The sequence below is a fragment of the Phycodurus eques genome, chromosome 7, assembly GCF_024500275.1.
Source record: "Phycodurus eques isolate BA_2022a chromosome 7, UOR_Pequ_1.1, whole genome shotgun sequence".
In the NCBI taxonomy this organism is placed as follows: Eukaryota; Metazoa; Chordata; class Actinopteri; order Syngnathiformes; family Syngnathidae; genus Phycodurus; species Phycodurus eques.
Genome location: NC_084531.1, coordinates 7549489 through 7570412, shown reverse-complemented (window position 1 = coordinate 7570412; position 20924 = coordinate 7549489). Strand labels below are relative to the sequence as shown.

Below are 20924 nucleotides of genomic sequence, written 5' to 3'. Positions count from 1 at the left end.
TGTGCCAGGTACAACCCATCCTAAGGTGTAGAATGCAGAACACATTGAAGCGAGTAAGACTCGCAGATGCAGTTCTCATACTGTATCAGACCCCTGTGATGATGAGAGGTAGAAAAGGCAGTGCCCTAGCAAGCAGGCCCCGCAGATGACGCTGTTTTACATCCATGGATCCATTTTTTACAGCCCTTGTCCTTGTTAGGGACACAGGGGAGTTGGAGTCTATACCAACTGATGCACAGCCTGGACCGGTTGCCAGCCAGTCAGAGGGTACATATGGACTAGTCATAGTCCCATTCAGACCACAATTTAGGGATGTTTTCGGAATGGCGAATAAATCTCGAGTAACCCACACAAGCACGTTGAGAACATGCAAACTCCACAGAGGAAGGCCGGATTCGAACCCAGAACCTCAGAAATGTGAGGCAGCCGTAATAACCACTCGTACACTATGCTGCCCACATGTTTTTTGGTCATTCTTTGTAAAATGTATTTAAAAAGATGGAGGAGTAACTACCGGTCTAACTTCCTGTTCCTATTGGCACTATTTCCTCAGGCACAGGGTGGTCAACTCCTAGTAGGTTATTCATACGACCAAGTGCGCGTTGTTGCGAGCAGATGGCAATTGTTTTCATTGGTCTATTGGGAAGTTATGGTTTAGCACTATTAAATTTGCCTTACAATGATCTTGAAAAAAATCTGAAAACTTCTACGTTGTAAGTGACCTTTTGACAAAATGCCCTTGATCGGGAAAATTAAATCAAATAATCAGTTAGTTGTAACATTCGCCCCAAAAATGCATTGTAGATAAATTGAAGACTTTAAATTGTCCATCAGTGTGAAGGTAAGTGTGAATGGTTGTTTGTCTATATGTGCCCTGCGATTGGCTCATGACCAGTCCAGGGTTTACCCTACCTCTCGGGCAAAGTCAGCTGAGATAAGCTTCATTTCATCTGCCAACCTAATTAGGACAAGCGATATAGAAGATTGAAGGACGGATTTTTAATGGAGTGGCAGAATCTTTGTCTGATTGTTCTGAGCTCTTGTTCCGATTAGTTACTATAGTTGAGGTCTGTGTGGATGCTGCCAAATGTCCCATAGCTGATGTCACGCTGTGCTTCTTTACACCACAAACTAGTTGAGACTGAATCAACAGCACCACTGCTGGTTTGCAGCCAAGCAATGCTCTCCATTCTGCTTCAACTGCTTCAAGACATGACTCATCGACATTTTCATTCTAAATGTTCCATTATTTTTAACAATCAATCGTGTAACACTGCAGTTGGAAGAGTTTGAAGCTTTTGGAAAAAAAAAAAACATGATAGAAGCTTTTGGAAAAAAAAAAAACTTTATAGGGAAAGTACTTGAGTTTTTCTGATATGGAGTCTGCAGTATTTGACTGGTTGTTGACCCACCATTATCAACACCACTGGCATCTCAGCTTGACAAAAATGTGAGCGAATCTTAGTAGCTGGTGTCCTGCCTGGTGTTGTATTTTGAACAAATGAAAGGACACTCTCTCTCGGACAGTTTTTTCATTTGTTTGTTTTACTACATGTAATCTCAAACTCTCTTGCAAAACTTCAAGACTTGATTTTGGTCAGTCCTTTTTCAAAATGAGCAGACCAATCAGTTGAGGAGAGAAAGGCAATAGCCTTGGTTTAGTTGATTTAGATTGTAAGACCCCGAAAAAAACAGTCCCACTGCCCTAAAAGGGGTTTTATAAAAACTGGATAATGTTTTTATTTAGTATTTTAAATTAGTCCAAGTGAAAGAATCCAATAGATAACCTTCCTTACCATTGTCTCAATAGTTTATTTTGCCTCTTCAAGATACATTGGTAAAACAAACTGTTTTGTTTTACACACAAAAACAAGGTTTAGAATTGCAAAAACGATTGTGACGATATAAAATATACGTTGTAGTTTAAGTGTTCATTTGTAAATACTGTACATTCTATAAAATCCAGATGAAATTATATGATGGCAAATATCAAAGCTGTGCAAAAGCAATTAAGCCGCGGTTATAGAGAAACTTCACTAAGAGAGCCCTCTCGGGCTTTATCTCTGTGGATAATCCAATTATATTGTTTGTATGAATACACACTTTTTATCAACCCTGTTAACCCCGCCTTCATGTCCACACACTGGCAGCTTTGCCAAAGAGTAACTTAAATTGCACCCATAGGGTTAGACTTTGATCAGTACACACAAAAATGCTGACAAGCAAACACACACACACACACACACACACACACACAAATATATTGATCATTTTACTGGTAACTTATTGTCAGCCTTGTCCAGCTCAATTCAGGGCAGCAGGCCCCAGCAGTAAACAACACTGAGTATAAAGCTTTCAGGTAAACAAATGCAAAATGTTCTGCAGAGCATGTGCACACAATCAAATGTACTGTATTAAAGATAATGATGCATAATAAATGCTGGGAAACAGATTACTCTCGTACATAATAGATGAATTTGATAAAAGTATGTCAAATCATGTGAGTGTATTTAAAATCTAGGGCATGAGCTCATTTATTCATTCATTCATATGGCTTTAAGTATACACAGCACAATGGAGTAAATATTTAAAAGGCCTTTTTTATTAGAAATTCCGTTCTATGTTAAATATATACTACATAAAAAAGGCATGAAAACTTAAGACACTGATGTATATTGCTCAGTGTTACATCATCAGTACAAAATGACAGCAAAAAAAAAAAATCATTACAGTTGTTAGTGGATGTGATGCGTGGAGAGAAGAGGCTCACTGGGATAGTTTGCATTCAAAGGTTTTTCAGATCAAAACTGTACACTCCCACGCCATATTTGAGACAGGAGCGTGCATACTGTGGCTCAAACACCAGCCACCAGTTGGCTTGCAGGTGGAACAGACAGTATAAGCAAAATAAAGTTGTTGTTGTTTTATTCAAGTAATCCAATGTAACAGTGCAATCCCAGCCAATGGGATATAAAATGGGTTTTGATAATGGCATTACCTGCTGTGTCAGCAGGTTTAACTCAGCCTTTCTGTCATATGAATACTTCTAAAGGACGCAGAAACAAACCCTTTTTGATCTCCTTTCAAGGACTCTCAACGTCTTTGTGCCTGTTCCGAGTCGTTCGGATAGGACATCCGTCAGCTTTTCCTTTAATTCATGATGACGGCACGCATGGTTTCACCAGCAACAGTGCACCCTTTGTCTACTCGCCACTCGGACGCAATGGGATTCTACCGGTACCATACGGGCTTCCCTCTGTCCGTTCCCATCTCTTTAGTCTGAATAGCCACCATCGTCATCATCGTCATCGTCGTCATCTGAGCTCGCACCCTCTGAGTCGGAGCTGGGATCTTTAGTGCTGGCCTCTGAGATCATTCCGTCTGAACTGTCAATCTCTATGGACGTCTGTGATAGGTACAGGTGGATGGCCTTCATTGGGTGGCTAGGACACGGGAAGAGGTGCACCAAGGGGGAGACGAGAGCAACATAACACACACACACGATGAAATACATGCATGCAACTTCATGAATAATTCATGTACAACCCCAATTCTAATGAAGTTGGGACGTTGTGTTGATGATTTGCAAATCATGTTCGACCTATATTTAATTGAATACACTACAAAGACAAGATATTTAATGTTCAAACTGATCAATTTGATTGTTTTTAGCAAATAATCATTAACTTAGAATTTTATGGCTGCAACACGTTCCAAAAAAGCTGTGACAGGGTCATGCTTACCACTGTCTTACATCACCTTTTCTTTTAACAACATTCAATAAACGTTTGGGAACTGAGGACACTAATTGTTGAAGCTTTGTAGGTGGAATTCTTTCCCATTCTTGCTTGATGTACAGCTTCAGCTGTTCAACAGTCCGGGGTCTCCGTTTTCGTATTTTACACTTCATAATGCGCCACACATTTTCAATGGGAGACAGGTCTGGACTGCAGGCAGGCCAGTCTAGTACCCATACTCTTTTACTACGAAGACACGCTGTTGTAACACGTGCAGAATGTGGTTTGGCATTGTCTTGCTGAAATAAGCAGGGGCGTCCATGAAAAAGCCGTTGCTTGGATGGCATCATATGTTTCTCCAAAAGCTGTATGTACCTTTCAGCATTAATGGTGCCTTCACAGGTGGTGTACGTTACCCATGCCATTGGCACTAACACAGCCCCATACCATCACAGATGCTGGCTTTTGATCTTTGTGTCCACAACAGTCCGGGTGGTTCTTTTCCTCTTTGGCCCGAAGGACACGACGTCCACAATTTCCAAAAACAATTTGAAATGTGGATTGGTCGGAACACAGAACACTTTTCCACCTTTGCATCAGTCCATCTTAGATGAGCTCGGGTCCAGAGAACCCGGCGGCATTTCTGGGTGTTGTTGATAAATGGCTTTTGCTTTGCATAGTAGAGGTTCCAGATGCACCTACAGATGTAGCGCCGAACTGTATTTACTGACATTGGTTTTCTAAAGTGTTCCTGATCTTTTACACATTGATGTTGGTTTTTGATGCAGTGCCGCCTGAGGGATCAAAGGTCACGGGCATTCAATGTTGGTTTTTGGCCTTGCCGCTTACATGCAGTGATTTCTCCAGATTCTCTGAACCTTTCGATGATGTTATGGACCGTAGATGATGAAATCCCTAAATTCCTTGCAATTGTATGTTGAGGAAGATTGTCCTTAAACTGTTAAAACTATTTTCTCACGCACTTGTTCACAAAGAGGTGAACCTCGCCCCATCTTTGCTTGTGAATGACTGAGCAATTCAGGGAAGCTCCTTTTATACCCAATCATGGCACCCACCTGTTCCCAATTAGCCTGTTTACCTGTGGGATGTTCCAAAGAGGTGTTTGATGAGCATTGCTCAACTTTCTCAGTCTTTTTTGCCACCTGTCCCAACTTTTTGGGAATGTGTTGCAGCCATAAAATTAAAAGTTAATGATTATTTGCTAAAAACAATCAAGTTTATCAGTTTGAACATCAAATATCTTGTCTTTGCAGTGTATTCAATTAAATATAGGTTGAGCATGATTTGCAAATCATTGTATTCTGTTTTTATTTATGTTTAACACAACGTCCCAAGTTCATTGGAATTGGGATTGTAAATGCATGTGCAGAAGACATCACAAAGAGGAAAGGACAGATGATACAAAAGCAGCAGGGATAAAGGGTTACAGTCACACAGGGTATCGAGACCTTGGCTGAACTTGATCATAATGGGTAAGATTTGATTATTAAAGCTTCTGACCATATCAACCACCACCTGTACGTGCAGCCACTTTTTCTCAAAAGGCAAGAATGCCTTCACCTTAACCGAGATGAATTTCACAGGGAGATCTGAAAACCCAAGAGTGCAAAGTGGTGCCCAAGCAAGAGAAGAATTTTTTTTTTTAGAAAATGAGGAGTTGTCCCAAACATTTAGAACAGCAAATGGTGATAAGAAATGCATGTTAGAAGGGTTAGATCTGACCTAAACTGTCAGTCATAATAACTGCTTTTGTCTGTTAATGAGAGGTCTAAATTTAAGCATCTTAAATATTGCGACAAGTGTCGTGAAATGAAACCGTTCAGTTCCTGTTGCTTGTATGCACAAGTTTCCATCCAACATCTTACTTGGACTGCACTGGAATGTTGCTGTTTGAAATGTATTAGTAGGCAAGTAAACATTGGGAATACACCGTTGTTCAAATGCCACATCATCAAAACAAATTGTCTAAACAGAAAATGGCGTCTCAAGTCGATTTAAGTGAACAGGAAAAGACGAAGTGATTAAAAAACAAAACATTGCACAAGTGAAAGGCACATTGTGATATCAAAAAAGCTCTGTGTCTGCACTTTTTACATAAGGGCGCTTTCTCATTGTCTTCTCTTTACTGGAAGCTGCCCTTCAACTGGATCCAAAGATTGTGGTTGAAAAGGAAGGAAGAAGTTTAATGTCCAGCGGGAAAGAGTCCCAGGCCCCAGGAAGGAGCGCCACAAGCCCAATCCCCACAGTCAGCTGGAGAGTGAGAGAGGAAGTCTATGATTCTTCTGTTCCTCTCTCTATCACCCCTCTCCCTTTCCCTCCACATTTCTCCTGGTCTTACCATACTGTGGGATCTTTTCTCTCTTTGCGAGGAGCCTCCACTTCTCCATCCCGCCTCTCTCTCTTCCTCTTGCACCTCCTGCAGGACACTATAATGATGAGGAGGAGAACCACAACAGAGATCCCTCCCCCGATGGCGAACGCAAGCAGCAGAAGCTCAGAGAAAGAGGCTGGGGAAGAAAACACGGCAAAAAAAAAACAGGTCATATGTGAACAGGTTATTGACAAATTTCATTCAGCATTGCAAGTGTGAGCCATTTAGTCCAGACAGCAGAGATATGACAGCTATATATAACTACATATATACAATTACAAAAAAATGGGTTCAAGTCGAGTTTGCAAATCATTTTCACTTTTTTTCACTTTACATTATATAAATGCTATAATTAAATTAATAATGCATTTTTCTTTGTTTTCTTGGGCCATCCTTTCTGTTTGTTTGGTTTTTTTACCTTTCAGTTTTGAATGAAAAGTGTAGTGTGAACGCTTCACGTAACGTGTGAATATTAAGGTGCTAACCGGTAGTGACGACACGTAGTCGAATCTCTCCAACTGAGCCGTGAACATCTGGCGGGTTCTTGACCTGGCACGTGTAAGTGCCGTTGTAGGTAAACTTGACTTGACGAATTATGATGGAGGCATCTTGACCCATGATGTCACCAGCCCAGATGATGCGGTTCCGAAAAATACCCTCCTGAGGAGGGTATGGCTTTTGCTGGTAGTGAAATACCTACAGTGGGGAAATAAAACGTCAGTAATAATCACAAAATTATAACGTAAAAGGGAAACATTCCTTAGGTGTTGAATGTGAGTGCGAATGGTTGTTTGTTTCTATGTGCCCTGCGATTGGTTGGCGACCGGTTCAGGGTGTACCCCGCCTCTCGCCCAAGATAGCTGGGATAGGCTCCAGCAAGCCCGCGACCCGTGTGAGGATAAGCGGTAAAGAAAATGGATGGATGGATGAAAATGTTCAGTATGTGAGCAAATTGGATTTACAGTATAAGGAGTGAGGGCAGTTAAATTTTACTTCTTCTCACTCCTTTTTGAATTTGCATTTTCTTGTCATGCTCCTTGTTTTTTTTTTTGGGGGGGGGGGGGGGGGGTTCCCTTAATTTGATGCACCGGTACTATTTTTTGTTTGTTTGTTTATTTTTTCTATGAAGATGTTTTTTTTAATGGCAGATCAAAATAAACAGAATAAAGTCATACTGGTATATCTCAATAAATTTAGAATTGTGTCTCAGGCTTAATTTAGTTCAGAAGTTCAATGCAAAAAGTGAAACTCATATTATAGAGATGCACTACACACTAAGAATGAAATATTTTTTATTTATACATACATACGTATATATAAATTAGAATTTTACATAAACAATCAAGAAACAATGAAAATGATATTTTAATGTAGAAATTAGGCAGGTATTTGCCCTCTGAAAAGTATTTTCCCAAGTGTTTAATGAATCTATATGATGTTTGAGTACTGAAATAAGTTGACTTTTTTTTTTTTATCTTATTCTAATTCATTGAGATGTACCTGTACAAAAGAATGGCGAATAAGAGTTCACAGAGATCTGTCAAGGTTGAACTGGTATAAAAGTTGAATAAATTATCATAATTGGATTTGTTTATCCATCTAAATATCAGCAGGCCACTTCTTGGGTCAAAGACCATGACATAAGCTGACAAAACCATAAAAAACAATTTTTCTGGAGCAGGTAGAATAGTTTCATTGGGCCTCAAAAGGTCAAAGTCCTATTTGCACCTTATTTGTGTTTGTTTTGCCATCCATTAGTTTTTTAGCCGTTGTTGTTGTTGTTGTCATCTCCCAATTGAAAATCCCTCGCATATTTAGTTCACTATCCACAAATTTACCAGTTTGTGTTTTTTTTTATTTTTTTTTTTATTGTTTTGTGGAACCTATCCACAGCTATTTGCTGGAAAACTCACCTTTTTTGTGCTCTGCCTGCAATGCCCTAGAATCTCACAAGATGATGACAAAGCCTTGTCCAAATGGGAAAGTAGTAGAGTCATTGCTCCAAGAAAATATGTTGAAGTGATACACCTTGACTAAAAGCTTTCTATGTCTGGGGGGAGCTTAGTTTGCCTGGGTTGTTTGTTACGGAGTCCGCTGCATGTATATTTTTGCATTATAAAATAATCTGTCAGCCATTTAATTTTAAGGGTAATGTTGTAAAATGAGTTTAAATTGATGTTAAACTGTATCTGATATCTATCTATCCATCCATCTATCAATCTGCCGCAGGACTCAGTGCCTAGTTACTCTATTCATTATCTATTAGTTATCTATTCAGGTTCAGTTGCAACTACAGTGCTACAGTTTTACTCGTGTTGACTTGAGTAATAAATATAAACATGGATATTTTGGGCTGCTGTAAAAGTTGAAACCGTTCTTTCTGGGATGCATCAAGGCTTATTCTGGTTTGAATAGACCGTCAGGACTCTCCATTTATTCTGGGGTAGAAGGCCCGGTTTCATTGTGACTTAAATTGTGAAATGAGAAAATATTATTTGTAATTTTTATCTGCATCAGCATCAACGTTGGGGGGTTCTTTCTTAGTGTGGGTCACCCTTCCACAACATTTCTTGAAATTACTTGTGTCACTTGTGTGTAATCCCGTAATCACGATCAAAACGGTTCATCTCACATTCACACCTGATTTCACATTGCTGGAAGCTAAAATGAGAATGAGGCTGTTATCAAAAAAGAGACTTTAATTGTTTTCTTGCCACACACACACGGGCTACTTGGCTGTCCGATTGCAGCAACTCTCAATGGACTGAGGGGATGAACGCTCCCGCATACTTTCTGATCAGGACACAAATATGAACTCACTGATTCTTCTCGGCCTGGTTTAAGGGGTCTGAAGCTCCAGGAGATGATGATGGCATTGGGATTGATGGTAGAGGAACTACTGAATGTACACTTCAGACGAATGTCCGTTCCGTTGACTGCCTCCACATCGTCAGAAGTATATATACGGATCCCGCTGACCGGCAGCACGCCTACAACAGAAGACATATGGCAATGCAGGGCATACTGACAAAAGCCAATACACACAGTAAATCAAAGTCAAAAACACAACATGAATCATTCCCTTCATGGACTTCCTCCCTCGTAAGTGCTTGCAGTGTACCTAGTGACCCCGTACACAGAGCTGCCGCAAGAGAAACAATTACTAACCTAAGCAAATTAAAAAACATACCATATATACTTTATTTTATATATTGGGCCCAGTCTTCCTGGAGACTGGAGTGATGGGTGCATACTGGGGGAGCTGTGGACTTTCATTGGACTTTCATGCAATGGAGTCCAAATCCCAGGTATTTGCTGAGAGAGCTCTAACACCTTAACAATATCAACAGCCACATTTCCATTTTTCAAAAGCAGACACCAGACCACGTTTGTGCAGAGTCAACAGTCTCACTCTGCTTAGGACCCAGGTTCAATCCCCGGCCCCGCCTGTGTGGAGTTTGCATGTTCTCCCCGTGCCTGTGTGGGTTTTCTCCGGGCACTCCGGTTTCCTCCCACATCCCAAAAACATGCATGAATTGGAGACTCTAAATTGCCCGTAGGCATGACTGTGAGTGCGAATGGTTGTTTGTTCGTATGTGCCCTGCGATTGGCTGGCAACCAGTTCAGGGTGTACCCCGCCTCCTGCCCGATGACAGCTGGGAGGCTCCAGCACGCCCGCGACCCAAGTGAGGAGAAGCGGCTCAGAAAATGGATGGATGGATGGATGTTCATATACTTATGCCAGTGAGGCATAGTGACAGACAGAACAAATAAATGCTCTTTTACTACAACGTTGTAGATGGCAGGAAGTACATACAGTAATCAATGTGTATCTACTATTTGTGACTGTTTTGTTTGTTGGTGTGCCGTGAGATTTTTCAATTGTAAAATACGTGCCTTTGCTCCATAAAGGTTGGAAATCACTGCACTAGACTAGCTGTTTAGTTTGGCGTGCTGTATTTGTTTTCTTCATCAAGGTTTTGTGCAAAAATTCCGATTGCCGGTGCTAATAATCAAACTGATTTTTCTTGACTCACTGCCAGTGTAATAGTTTACTAATCTGACTTCCATGCAGGCGTTTCTGCTTTAGTTACCACTCAGTTGCTGTGGAAATGTTAGTGTGAATGGTTCTCCGTCTCTACTGCACATGTGCCCTGTGAGTGACCAATCCAGGGTGTACAGCAGTCTGACCTTTGCCTTAAATCAGATGGGATGGGCTCCAGCTGCCTGCAACGCTGAACCAGATAAGTAATTGGATGTATGGATGGATTTTTCCATATTCCCAATATTCCCATTCAACTGGACATTGATGAAGTTGTTAATAATCATCATATTGGTTGATTTAGAAGTAAAACGTTACCTACTGTGCCTAACAGGCATCGCATCAAAGTTATTCTTTCACCTATCAAGAACGTGGTTTAGGCAGGTACCCTTCTGATATTTCATGTACAGGTATACTGTATATTATACATGCATTTACTGCGATTGGCTGCCGACCAGTCCAGGGTGTACCCCTCCTCTTGCTCAAAGGCATCTGGGATAGGTTTAAGCTCACCTGCGACCCTATTGAGGACAAGTGGTATCGACAATTTATGAATTTATTTATTCATGTTGTGAATGTATTCATGAATACTATTATGCAGTCATTTATTTACTATACTATACTGATACCCAAAGGGAGGCAGCCCAAAGCGGTTCAGGCTACATTGCCCTGTAGGTCTTAAATCCGCGACCCCTCAGTCCACAAGCAAATAGCTTCCAGACTTACTACCTTGTCAAGACGTCGTTATCGTCAAGTCGATAGTTTGATGTTCTTGTTATTTGAATTAACAATAACAATAAACTATATCTCATAATCCAAAGGTCATACTACAGATTGCAGCCATAACTATAATGGATGATATTCATGCATCTGTCCATTTTATACTGCTAAATTCAGGGTAATGCGTGAGCTGAAGCCTATTGAAGCTGATTTTGGACGAGAGGCAGGGTACACCCTGGATTAGTTGCCCATCAGTCGCAGAGCACATTGAGGCAAACAACCATTTACAATCACATTCACCTCTAGGGACAATTTAGAGTTTTCCAATGAATGTAGCATGCATGTTTTAGGAATGTTGGGAGAGTCCAGAGTATACACGTGTAGAACATATCAACTTTACACAGAAGGTCAGAGCCGAGATTCAAACCCAGAGCCTTTGTTTGTGATGCAGACGTGCTCGCCAGAAACATGGCCGCACCGTTAGTGGATAATATTTTTAGCAGCAAAATATCTGTGAGCTAAAAGTGCTACCGAGTATGGTTTCGGATGGTATGGTCTCTATGTCAAGTTGCTTTAGATGGCAAACTGTTCAGAAAGGGCCAATCTGAATCATATTGTTCTTTCAAGGCAGCAGTGAGCTGGGAAAATGTGAGCAGGGCTTGAGGTACTAAGCGGCACGTTCTCTTTCTTATCAGGCCGGAGAATGTTTCCTGTGGGCCGGGATGAGAGAGCAGGCCGTCCAGACGGCCCCCTGTACATCATTAAATAGCCATCTCTCTTATCACCACGTGCTGACAAATTTGGCTAGAGTTTCATATTACTGTGTAATTCTGTTGCTTTTGACAGGACTCATTTCAGTGCATGTGCGCAAGAATTTGCAAACCCTCACAATGACATACTCCAAAGCAAAATGGAGGAAAATACATAATCCCGCCACAAACACTGCAACTCTTTTTCCTATAATTCCAAAGTTTACGGATTAGTTACGATCAATAAATATATTGTTTCTATCCGTTTTTATTATTGCCTTTTGTTGTGGGCTTGACTGGCAAACAGACCAGCGTGTAATCGACTTTCCGCCCAAAGTCAGGTTGGATAGAATCCAGCCATACGACGGGGAGGAGAAAAAACAGTCACCATTGAGATGAGCTATGGTGCAATTGCTTCTCCAATTGATTCATTATGCTTCTTTTCGCACGGGGGGAACACATCTTCAAAGCTATGAAACATCATTACACATATCTCCTTTAACCAATCAGTATTTGAATTTAAATAAATGTTGCTCATCTGCGCGTTCAAGTATATCTGAGTAGATTAAGAATTCAGGTTAATGAGGTCTTTTTCAATTAAGAGTACATATTAGCAGAGTGCCTACGACTATGATCATTACCCCAATTGCTATGGTAGGTTCCTAGCGTCAAGAGCACGGGAGACTAGAAAAAAAAAAAAAAAAAAAGAGATTCAATGAGAACATGAGCTCAAGTGATGCACAAGAACAGGATGAGAGAGTATGTCCTGGAGCTTTTTAGGAAGGGTTATTTGCTTAGGTCTTTGTCGGGCCCATTCTTCCACCCCGCCATATCTCTCTGTCTGGTCTAACTCCTTCCCTTGTTTAATACGAACATCCTGCTTAGCTAATGTCAACCACACCCATCTTTCAGTGGGAAAGAGCAGAAAAGAGAAACATTTAGGATGTACAGCTGTGCGGTGTGGAGAGTAGATTGTTTTTGTGTATATACACAAGAATATCATGAACATTAATCTCAGTTTTGTTTTGGGTTTTTGTTGTTGTTATTTTTTTACTTTCTCCATCACATTCACCAGCGTTGTTGCCCTTTGTCCACTGAATTATACTTCCCAAGTTGTGAACAACAAACTTTCTGAAACCACTTCATTCTCCTTGTCAGTATTGCAATACAAGATGCAGTGTGCAACTGGTGTGTCAGAACCAAAACAAAGCAAAGGCTTTCATTCACTACAAAATAAGTCAAGGCCACTTTGGGGCGATTTGGTTTGTTTGGCTTGGCAGGCATCCCATGATTGTGTGAAAGCCTTACAAAAAAAATAAAGAAAAAATATGAGGTAGTATTTCGCCTGCTGATATAATACAGTATATTTCTCTAATGTCAAAGAATATATGGGAGTTTCAAAGGGTATAACCCCGACCACAGATGCTGTTTATTTACTGTCACGCCAACCGGGTATTCCACTGTGCATGTCCAGTGTCAACGCCAGGGCTTTCCACCAGCTCATACTGGAATAATATCCAGCATCCATTACATAAGCAATAAATGTTCAGCCTGCCATCGTATAACAAAAACCTATAGTCTACGCACGTATGAAGCTAATTCACAATAAACCCACAATCCAAACCAAAGTGTTTCCATTAAGACCAGGATGGTCACAGACACTTACTAGTCTTACTTAAAGATTGCATGTTTTGATATTGGCGACATGGTGGACAACTGGTTAGCACATCTTCCTCACAGTTCTGAGGACTGGGGTTCAAATCCCGGCCCCGCCTGTGTGGAGTTTGGATGTTCTCCCCGTGCCTGCGTGGGTTTTCTCCAGGCACTCCGGTTTCTTCCCACATCCCAAAAACATGCATGGTGGGTTAATTGAAGACGCTAAATTGCCCGTGGGCGTGAATGTGCGTGAGAATGGTTGTTTGTTTACATGTGCCCTGCGATTGGCTGGAGACCAGTTCAGGGTGTACCCTGCCTCTCGTCCAAAGATAGCTGGGATAGGCTCCAGCACACCCGCGACCCTTGTGAGGATAAGCAGTACAGAAAATGGATGGATGGATGGATGTTTTGATATGTCGGTGTGTCTGTACAAAAATACATAAATAAATCAAAACCTAAGAACTGAACGTTAATACTTGCAGTTGTTGTTACTTGTTTGTTCCTCTCATGTAGCCAAACAAACTAACCAAATAACTCTCAGTATAACATAATGTAGTTCAACACAACTACAACCGCAAGCATTTTAAATCAAGCTTTTGAAATCTATTATAACTTATTCAATTGTGGTACCTATCTACCCAGTGTGGTGGGTGTATCTAGGGTCAACAGACAATGGCGATCACATCCTGTGCAGTCACCAACAGGTGCTAATCCATTTAGTCACACCTGATGTCTCAATTAGGCAAGAGAATGTGACTCCACAGCTGGACACATCAAGTACAGCTCTATTCCAGGCTGTTTTGTGCCTTTCCGCTCTTCATTATGGCTCAGAAACAAAGGGAGCAGCAAAGGAAACCTGAGTCTCTGGTACATCAGTTGTGGAGGAAACACTTAGGACATGGATGAAACACAAATAGCTCAGTGCATTACAAAGAGCCTCTTCTCTCGTTTGTGAGGGACTTCTCAGACTCTCTCTTTTTTTGCCTTTTTGGAACAAAGCATGTCTTTTATGGTCAGGATTCAAAGCTTGCAAGAACAGTTTCAGGTAACAGTGTTTGTACAGGCCAGAAGGACAGAGACTTCTATCTGGTGAAATGCCTTTTGTATGCTCCATGTACTGTACATGTACACATTTTGGTAACAGCTACAACTTTTGCCTAATGTCTAGGGTGTGATCGCAGAATGACCAAATGGGCGAGTGAGAACTGCACTAGCTTTAATAATGGAAAAGACAACACTTAACAGTTTACAGTGCCAGTATGATGTCAGAAGGAATACTTGTGGTGTTGAGCTCCAAAAATCCCAAAACAGAACAACATGGACCACAACTGGCAGAGGAAAACACTAAAGATACAATACAACATTGCTGGAAGGCCTGGTCAAAGGTACAAAAAATACATAGAAAATAAAGAAAAATGAGAAACAAAATCAAGAAGTTGTAGATTGTATTGCTTGTCATAGACCATGAATAAATGTTTGCATACATCATCTCACGAGCACACACCTCCAGTTACAGACCACTGACCATTGAAGAAGCACTTTTATGTGGTGTACCTTTACACATACCACTTTTCATACCTTACAAGCTACTTTCACTTCAAAAAGAGTGACCACCAGATGTCACCATGGGAGTTAAGTTTAAAAAGTAAAGCACTATACAGTAGCACTTTCTTCACTGAGCTCTTAACTGGGCAGCAATTGTGGGAGCTCAGTGCAGATCTTCAGGCTACCGTAGCACACTCCACAAACATTTTTTCAAATTGAAAAATTTGAAAAAAATAGTCAGACAATGATATATTTTGTCCAAATTTCGCAGTAGTTAGGGTACACAATTTCCATATGATTCAAGAATCAAAAGCTACCAAACAGACCAATTTGAAAAACAATAACATACTACAATCAACATGATATGATCAAGTTTGGTTGAATTTTAAAGGAACTGTATTTATTAGCTCGAGTCGAATTGGACGCCGCACACCTAATCAGAAGAAATCAGTAGAACTATTTTCCCATCCAATCAATAACGAAAGATCATAACATTCAACCTGAAGTTATACTTATATACAATAAATAATAATGCACTATCCTAGTATACGGCGGCACGGTAGCCGACTGGTTAGCGCACATGTGTCAAACTGGTGCCCTGCGGGCCAGATCTGGCCCGCCACATAATTTTATGTGGCCCGCGAAAGCAAATCAAATTTGCTCATTGTGTTCTGGTGTAATACCATTGAGATATTTGCAAGCATTTTTGTTACCAAACCCCCTTTAAAAAGAAATGTAATAGTTGAAAAACATGTTTTATAGGCTTCTGATTTCAAAACTGGTTATTCATCAATGTGTTGTGTATCCTGTATGTAATTAGAACATATGCGGTAATATTTCATTCATTTGGGTTCACAGTCGTAGCAGCCCTCCGAGGGAAGTCCTAACTACGATGTGGCCCGTGACAAAAATTTGTTTGACACCCCTGGTTTAGCACATCTCCCTCACAGTTCTGAGGACCGGGGTTCAAATTCCACCCTCGCCTGTGTGGAGTTTGCATGTTCTCCCCGTGCCTGTGTGGGTTTTCTCCGGGCACTCCGGTTTCCTCGCACATTCCCAAAAACATGCGTGGTAGGTTGATGGAAGACTCTAAATTGCCCGTAGGTGTGAATGTGAGTGTGAATGGTTGTTTGTTTATATGTGCCCTGCGATTGGCTGGCGACCGGTTCAGGGTGTACCCCGCCTCCTGCCCGCAGTTAGCTGGGATAGGCTCTAGCGCGACGGCGACCAGCACCGGGTGTACGTCGCCTCTCTCCCAAATTCAGCTTGGACACGCTCCAGCTGTCCTGCAACCTTAATGTTGTCAATCAATATAGAAAATGAATGGATGAATGGCATTGGTTACATCTTTGGCAGAACAGTGAAGTAGTTGTTTGCACTTCTGCCTCACAGTCAAGAGGTTCCGTGTTCAAATATCTTCCTGTGTGGAGTTTGCATGGGGGGGGGGGGGTTGTCTGAGTACTCTGGCTTCCTCACACATTAAAAAAAAACAACATACTTTTAGGTTAAATTTCCCAGGGTATAAATGCATGTGTGAATGTTTTGTCTACAAGCTATGTGATTGTCTGCCTACCAGTCCAGTGTACACTTCCTCTCACCCAAAGTCGAGTTAATGAGGACAAGTGGTGTAGACAATGGATGGATAATTACATTTTTAAAATTCTGACGTTTTTCAATGAGTGATGCATAGTTTGGGAGTAGCAAAGCAAGTGAGAGAGTGAGAGAGATTCCAATAGATTTTGAAAATTAAATATATTTTGATGAAGATAATACTAATATTCAAAGCATGTATACATTTTGGGACATATATATACTATATATGTTTCCTTGATGAAAATAAATTCCTTTAAATCTTGAAGAAGCGTGTGTTGTGTAAATGCAGATAAAGGTTTAATCCATACGACCTCCTCTGTTGTCACCTTGCAGCTGACTCGACAAGTTCTCCTCAGGATCACAATCACTTCGATCCAACCACAGAGCCTACAGTCCTAACCCTTTAAAAGACCTTCCGTTTCCCATATACCGTACGTACTCTGGAACTAGATGAGCCCTATAGGGTTGGTTGGTGTTTTTGTGGTGGTAAGTGGTGGGTCTGCCATGATCACCTCTGCCACTGTACAGATGAACACAGTAAATCTCTGCATGTTACAGTTGACCTTTGCCATGAACCCAGCAAGAAAACTACCAGTACAAAAGCAACAACTGTGCACGAGGTGTGTCACGTATACAGCAGCTAATGAGGTTATGTGTTCATTATAACTTGTTCATCTGTTAAAAAGTAAGAAAATCCCTAAGAAAATCCCTATCTCATTCAGTGATTCAGTATTCCGACTCCCTGTTTGAAGCGTACATAGCCTTTTGTCTTAAACACTTCACAGCACCTGAGTCCTCTGTGCTGGCGATTGCTGTGATCTTACACTCGAGCAGTTGTGAACTGTTACACTCCCTGCCACAATCCTGCACAAAGGCCAGACATCCTTCCAAGGTGTGTCAACACAACTCAGCATGTCAATAATCAAAGAGATGCTTTGCGAGACTGATCTGCTGTTGTGGTTAGATTAGAGACACCGTAATACTGTTACATCCCGACAAAGAGTATAAACAATGTAGTACAACTGCAGACAAAATGAAGCTGAAGCCTAAACAACCAATGGAATTGCCGGTATGCTACAGTCAACAACAGCCATCTGTTCTCTCTCGCTCTCTTGTGTGTGTGTGTGTGTGTGTGTGTGTGTGCGTGTGTGCGTGTGTTTGCATGTGTGTGGGTGTGTACATGCAAGTGTGTGTTAAACCAGAAAATCAGAGCAGGTTGGCGCATGTCAGCATTGTTGGCTTCACGTAAGTTTTCTTATTGAAAATGATCATGTTACGGAACGCAATAAAATACCCCCCAAAAAAAAGAAATATGAAAAGCCGCTTTTTTTCGTTCAAGACAGAAAAGACCCTCAATCTAGCACAACATGCTGCATAGAGGGAAGTACTGGCAAATTGTTGCCGTCTGCGTGTGACATTTTCTTGAAGTTGAATTTCTGACTGAAAGTATTTTAAGGGATAGTCTGAAATGCTTAACTCATTCAGTGCCAGCCTTCCCAGTTAACATGGATATTTGACTTCTAAAGCCGTCAATGGCAGTGAATGTGTTAACGTAAGTGTTTAAAAAAAAAAAAAAAAACCTTAACGTCGCTTAATGTCTGATAACTGCTATCAATCATCAGCAAAATTTATGTTGCCATTCATGTGGACATCTCTATTTTTGCCCACTTCAACCTCTGAAAATATCAAAACAATAAACCAAATATTACAGATTTTGCGCATGTTAAGCCTTTTCCTCATTAAGCGACATGAAGCTTTTTCTCTATTGCAAGCGCCTATGGAGAGGAACCTCCACAAAAGCCGTAACGTTAGGGTTATCATTTTGATATTTTCAGAGGTCGAAGTGCGCATGATTCGAAATGTCCACATACATTTTGCTGATGATTAATACCAGCATCAAGCGATGTTAAGCTTTTTATGTTAAGCGTTTTAGACTGTCCCTATTTTAAGACTACTGTTTGCAGTTACCAGAACATCTGTAATTATTGCTAATTGTTGTTAATCAACGGTTTAAAGTTATAGAAGGGTCTATCCATTGAGCATGGATTACAACCAAAATGAACAGAAACTGACAGACAGATTATTTGCTATCGTTGCCACGTGTGAGTTGCTTGAACAAGCGGAAGCATCTTATTAAATTGTCATTGTGTACATGCACGGTGCGAATTGTTGTGATGTCAACTGGCATATCCTGGATATCCTGACGCTGTGTGCGTCAAACGGTGCTATTCAATGTACATTGCAATAAAAGAGAGGAAATGAGTGAGGCAAAACAAGACATGGCTGTGACAATTGGCTGATTGGGAATTACTGTCAAAGCATTCTCCTCCCAACCTTGATTCCTCCCTGATGGCTATTTAGTGGACCCAACCCACGCCACCGTGCGAGGTTATGACGCATGACGCCCGCTCCGAGACGCAGGTTCAACTCCCTGCGGAGCTTTCACACCTCACCATTGTCTTTGACTTTGAATGTACTTTTCCACGCTCCCAAGACTGTCGCTCAGATTAACAGATAATAAACGAGGATTGACCATCTTTCAAATCAATGAGCAATTCTTATGAATACATACATTAGCTTGATGCTAAGTGAACGAACGCGTAGGCGTGCGAAGACTCTCACCTGAGGCTGCGAGTCCAAACAGGAGCAGAATCCTCTTGACGCACATTGGGAAACCGACAGGAGACAACTAATTGACAAACTCACGCTAACCGGCGAAGACTAAATTACTCCAAGTGATTATATATATATATATATATATATATATTTATTTTTTTCTTCTTTCTGTTCGTTTCTTTTCTTCTTCTTTTTAGGGAGAAATCGACCCGGGAGTCCTCACCTCCACTTGGTCGACTTTGTCTCAGCACCAAGGACTCGTCGTGACTCGCCACTGGTGTTTCTCAAGTCAGCGGCAGCGCTCCCACCCACCTCACTGACTGCCTCCTTATCTTCCCTCTCACGCGTAATTCCGAATGCAACGAATGTTGGGTCGTTGGACCTGTTTTTTCCCTTTGGTCAATGTTGCGCAAACCTCTGACGGAACATTCGCGCTTATGTCAAAGAAAACGGGAGGAATGGCGTGCGTGTGGATTATATGGGAAATAATAAAGGATCGTTATCATGCTACTTGAATTTAACAACAGAATATGCTTGCTCATGTGTGTGGCACTAAAGTATACTGTAGCTGTACATATTATTCATACATACAGTTTAGCCCAGGTACATGCACACAATGACCCCCAATGGTGCTCAAGCACCTACCCTTTTGAACTGGATGAAAGAAAGAGCTGTTTTTGCTGCAGTCCTTTTTCTTCATTCGTCGTGTGTGTGTGTGTGTGTGTGTGTGTGTGTGTGTGTGTGTGTGTGTGTGTAGTTCAGAGGAACACGGTTCAAATCCCGGCCCCGCCTGTGTGGGTTTTCTCCGGGTACTCCGGTTTCCTCCCACATCCCCAAAACACGCATGGTAGGTTAATTGAAGACTATAAATTGCCCGTAGGCGTGAATGTGAGTGCGAAAGGTTGTTTGTTTTCCCCATCTGACCCAGCCCGTGGTCTCAGATCTTCGGGTGAGGTCCTTCTGGTTGTTCCAAAGTCGAGGCTTAAAACTGAAGTTGCTCGAGCTTTCGAAGTACTTACCAATCTATCTTTTCACCCTACATCTACCCTCTTGGTCTCAGATGGGCAAGCCGGGTTCTTGCATTGCCTGGGGCTGTACTATTTTGTTTTTCATAATATACGATCATGATTTCTATTTATTTATTACCACACCCCGTCCCCCCCCCCCCCCCAACATTATATTAATATTAGGGCTTTGATTACAAACCTTTACATTTCGAAACAGGAGAATTAATTGCAACTGACAATTGAGTCTCTCTTTGCCTTGTAACAACTGTCTTCCACAAAATACAATTAACCATCCAGTTCTGTTAGTCTGCTTTCAAATGACCTTCGACCTTCCCTTGAGACTTGAGACCACCCTGGTCCCCAATTCAAGAGGTGCAGTATTGTTCAGGCGCCCCTTTCACTCTCACATCTCTCCTTGCAGGCCTACATGTTCGTGATCTGGTTCTCTATGTGATGTGCAACGAAACTATATAACAGAGTGTGAGTTGATTTTTTCCTGTGAGTGATTATTAATAGTAAAATAATTTATACAAAAATCCTACTATTACTTTTAAAATAATCCACAATTATTAGGTTACACATTTTTTCCATTTCTAGTATTTTCTATGGGATTCTTCATCCACAATCAGACGTCGACTTGTGCCCCTGAACAAATTTTATTTGGCCTGAAAGATTGCACTTTCGTCAACAGTTTAAACAATGTTTTATCCAACTGAATTCTTGTGAGAACATGTTGTCTTATGTTACGTCATCATGTACTACCTTGTAGTCCTGCAGGTACTAAAATATTATTACAGAAATATGGTTACACGTAATGACCCTGGACCAAATGAATCCATTAAAATGTTCTATATGTAAAAAATTTAT

General features: G+C 41.1%; 1 protein-coding gene across 2 annotated transcripts; it reads right to left on the bottom strand.

Moving 5' to 3' along the window:
- Positions 1-1915: 1915 nt before the first annotated feature.
- On the bottom strand, positions 1916-19394 carry LOC133405391 (myelin protein zero-like protein 2). Of its 2 annotated transcripts, none has more exons than XM_061682275.1 (5): positions 19057-19394; positions 8950-9119; positions 6615-6825; positions 6097-6265; positions 1916-3443 (listed from the first exon to the last, which is right to left on the bottom strand). In XM_061682275.1, the coding sequence occupies exons 1-5, from the start codon at positions 19100-19102 to the stop codon at positions 3275-3277; spliced, it is 765 nt and encodes a 254-aa protein (XP_061538259.1). In that variant the 5' UTR covers positions 19103-19394; the 3' UTR covers positions 1916-3274. The 2 variants fall into 2 exon arrangements, with proteins under 2 accessions (XP_061538259.1, XP_061538260.1); XM_061682276.1 differs by having other exon boundaries at positions 3355-6008.
- Positions 19395-20924: the final 1530 nt, after the last annotated feature.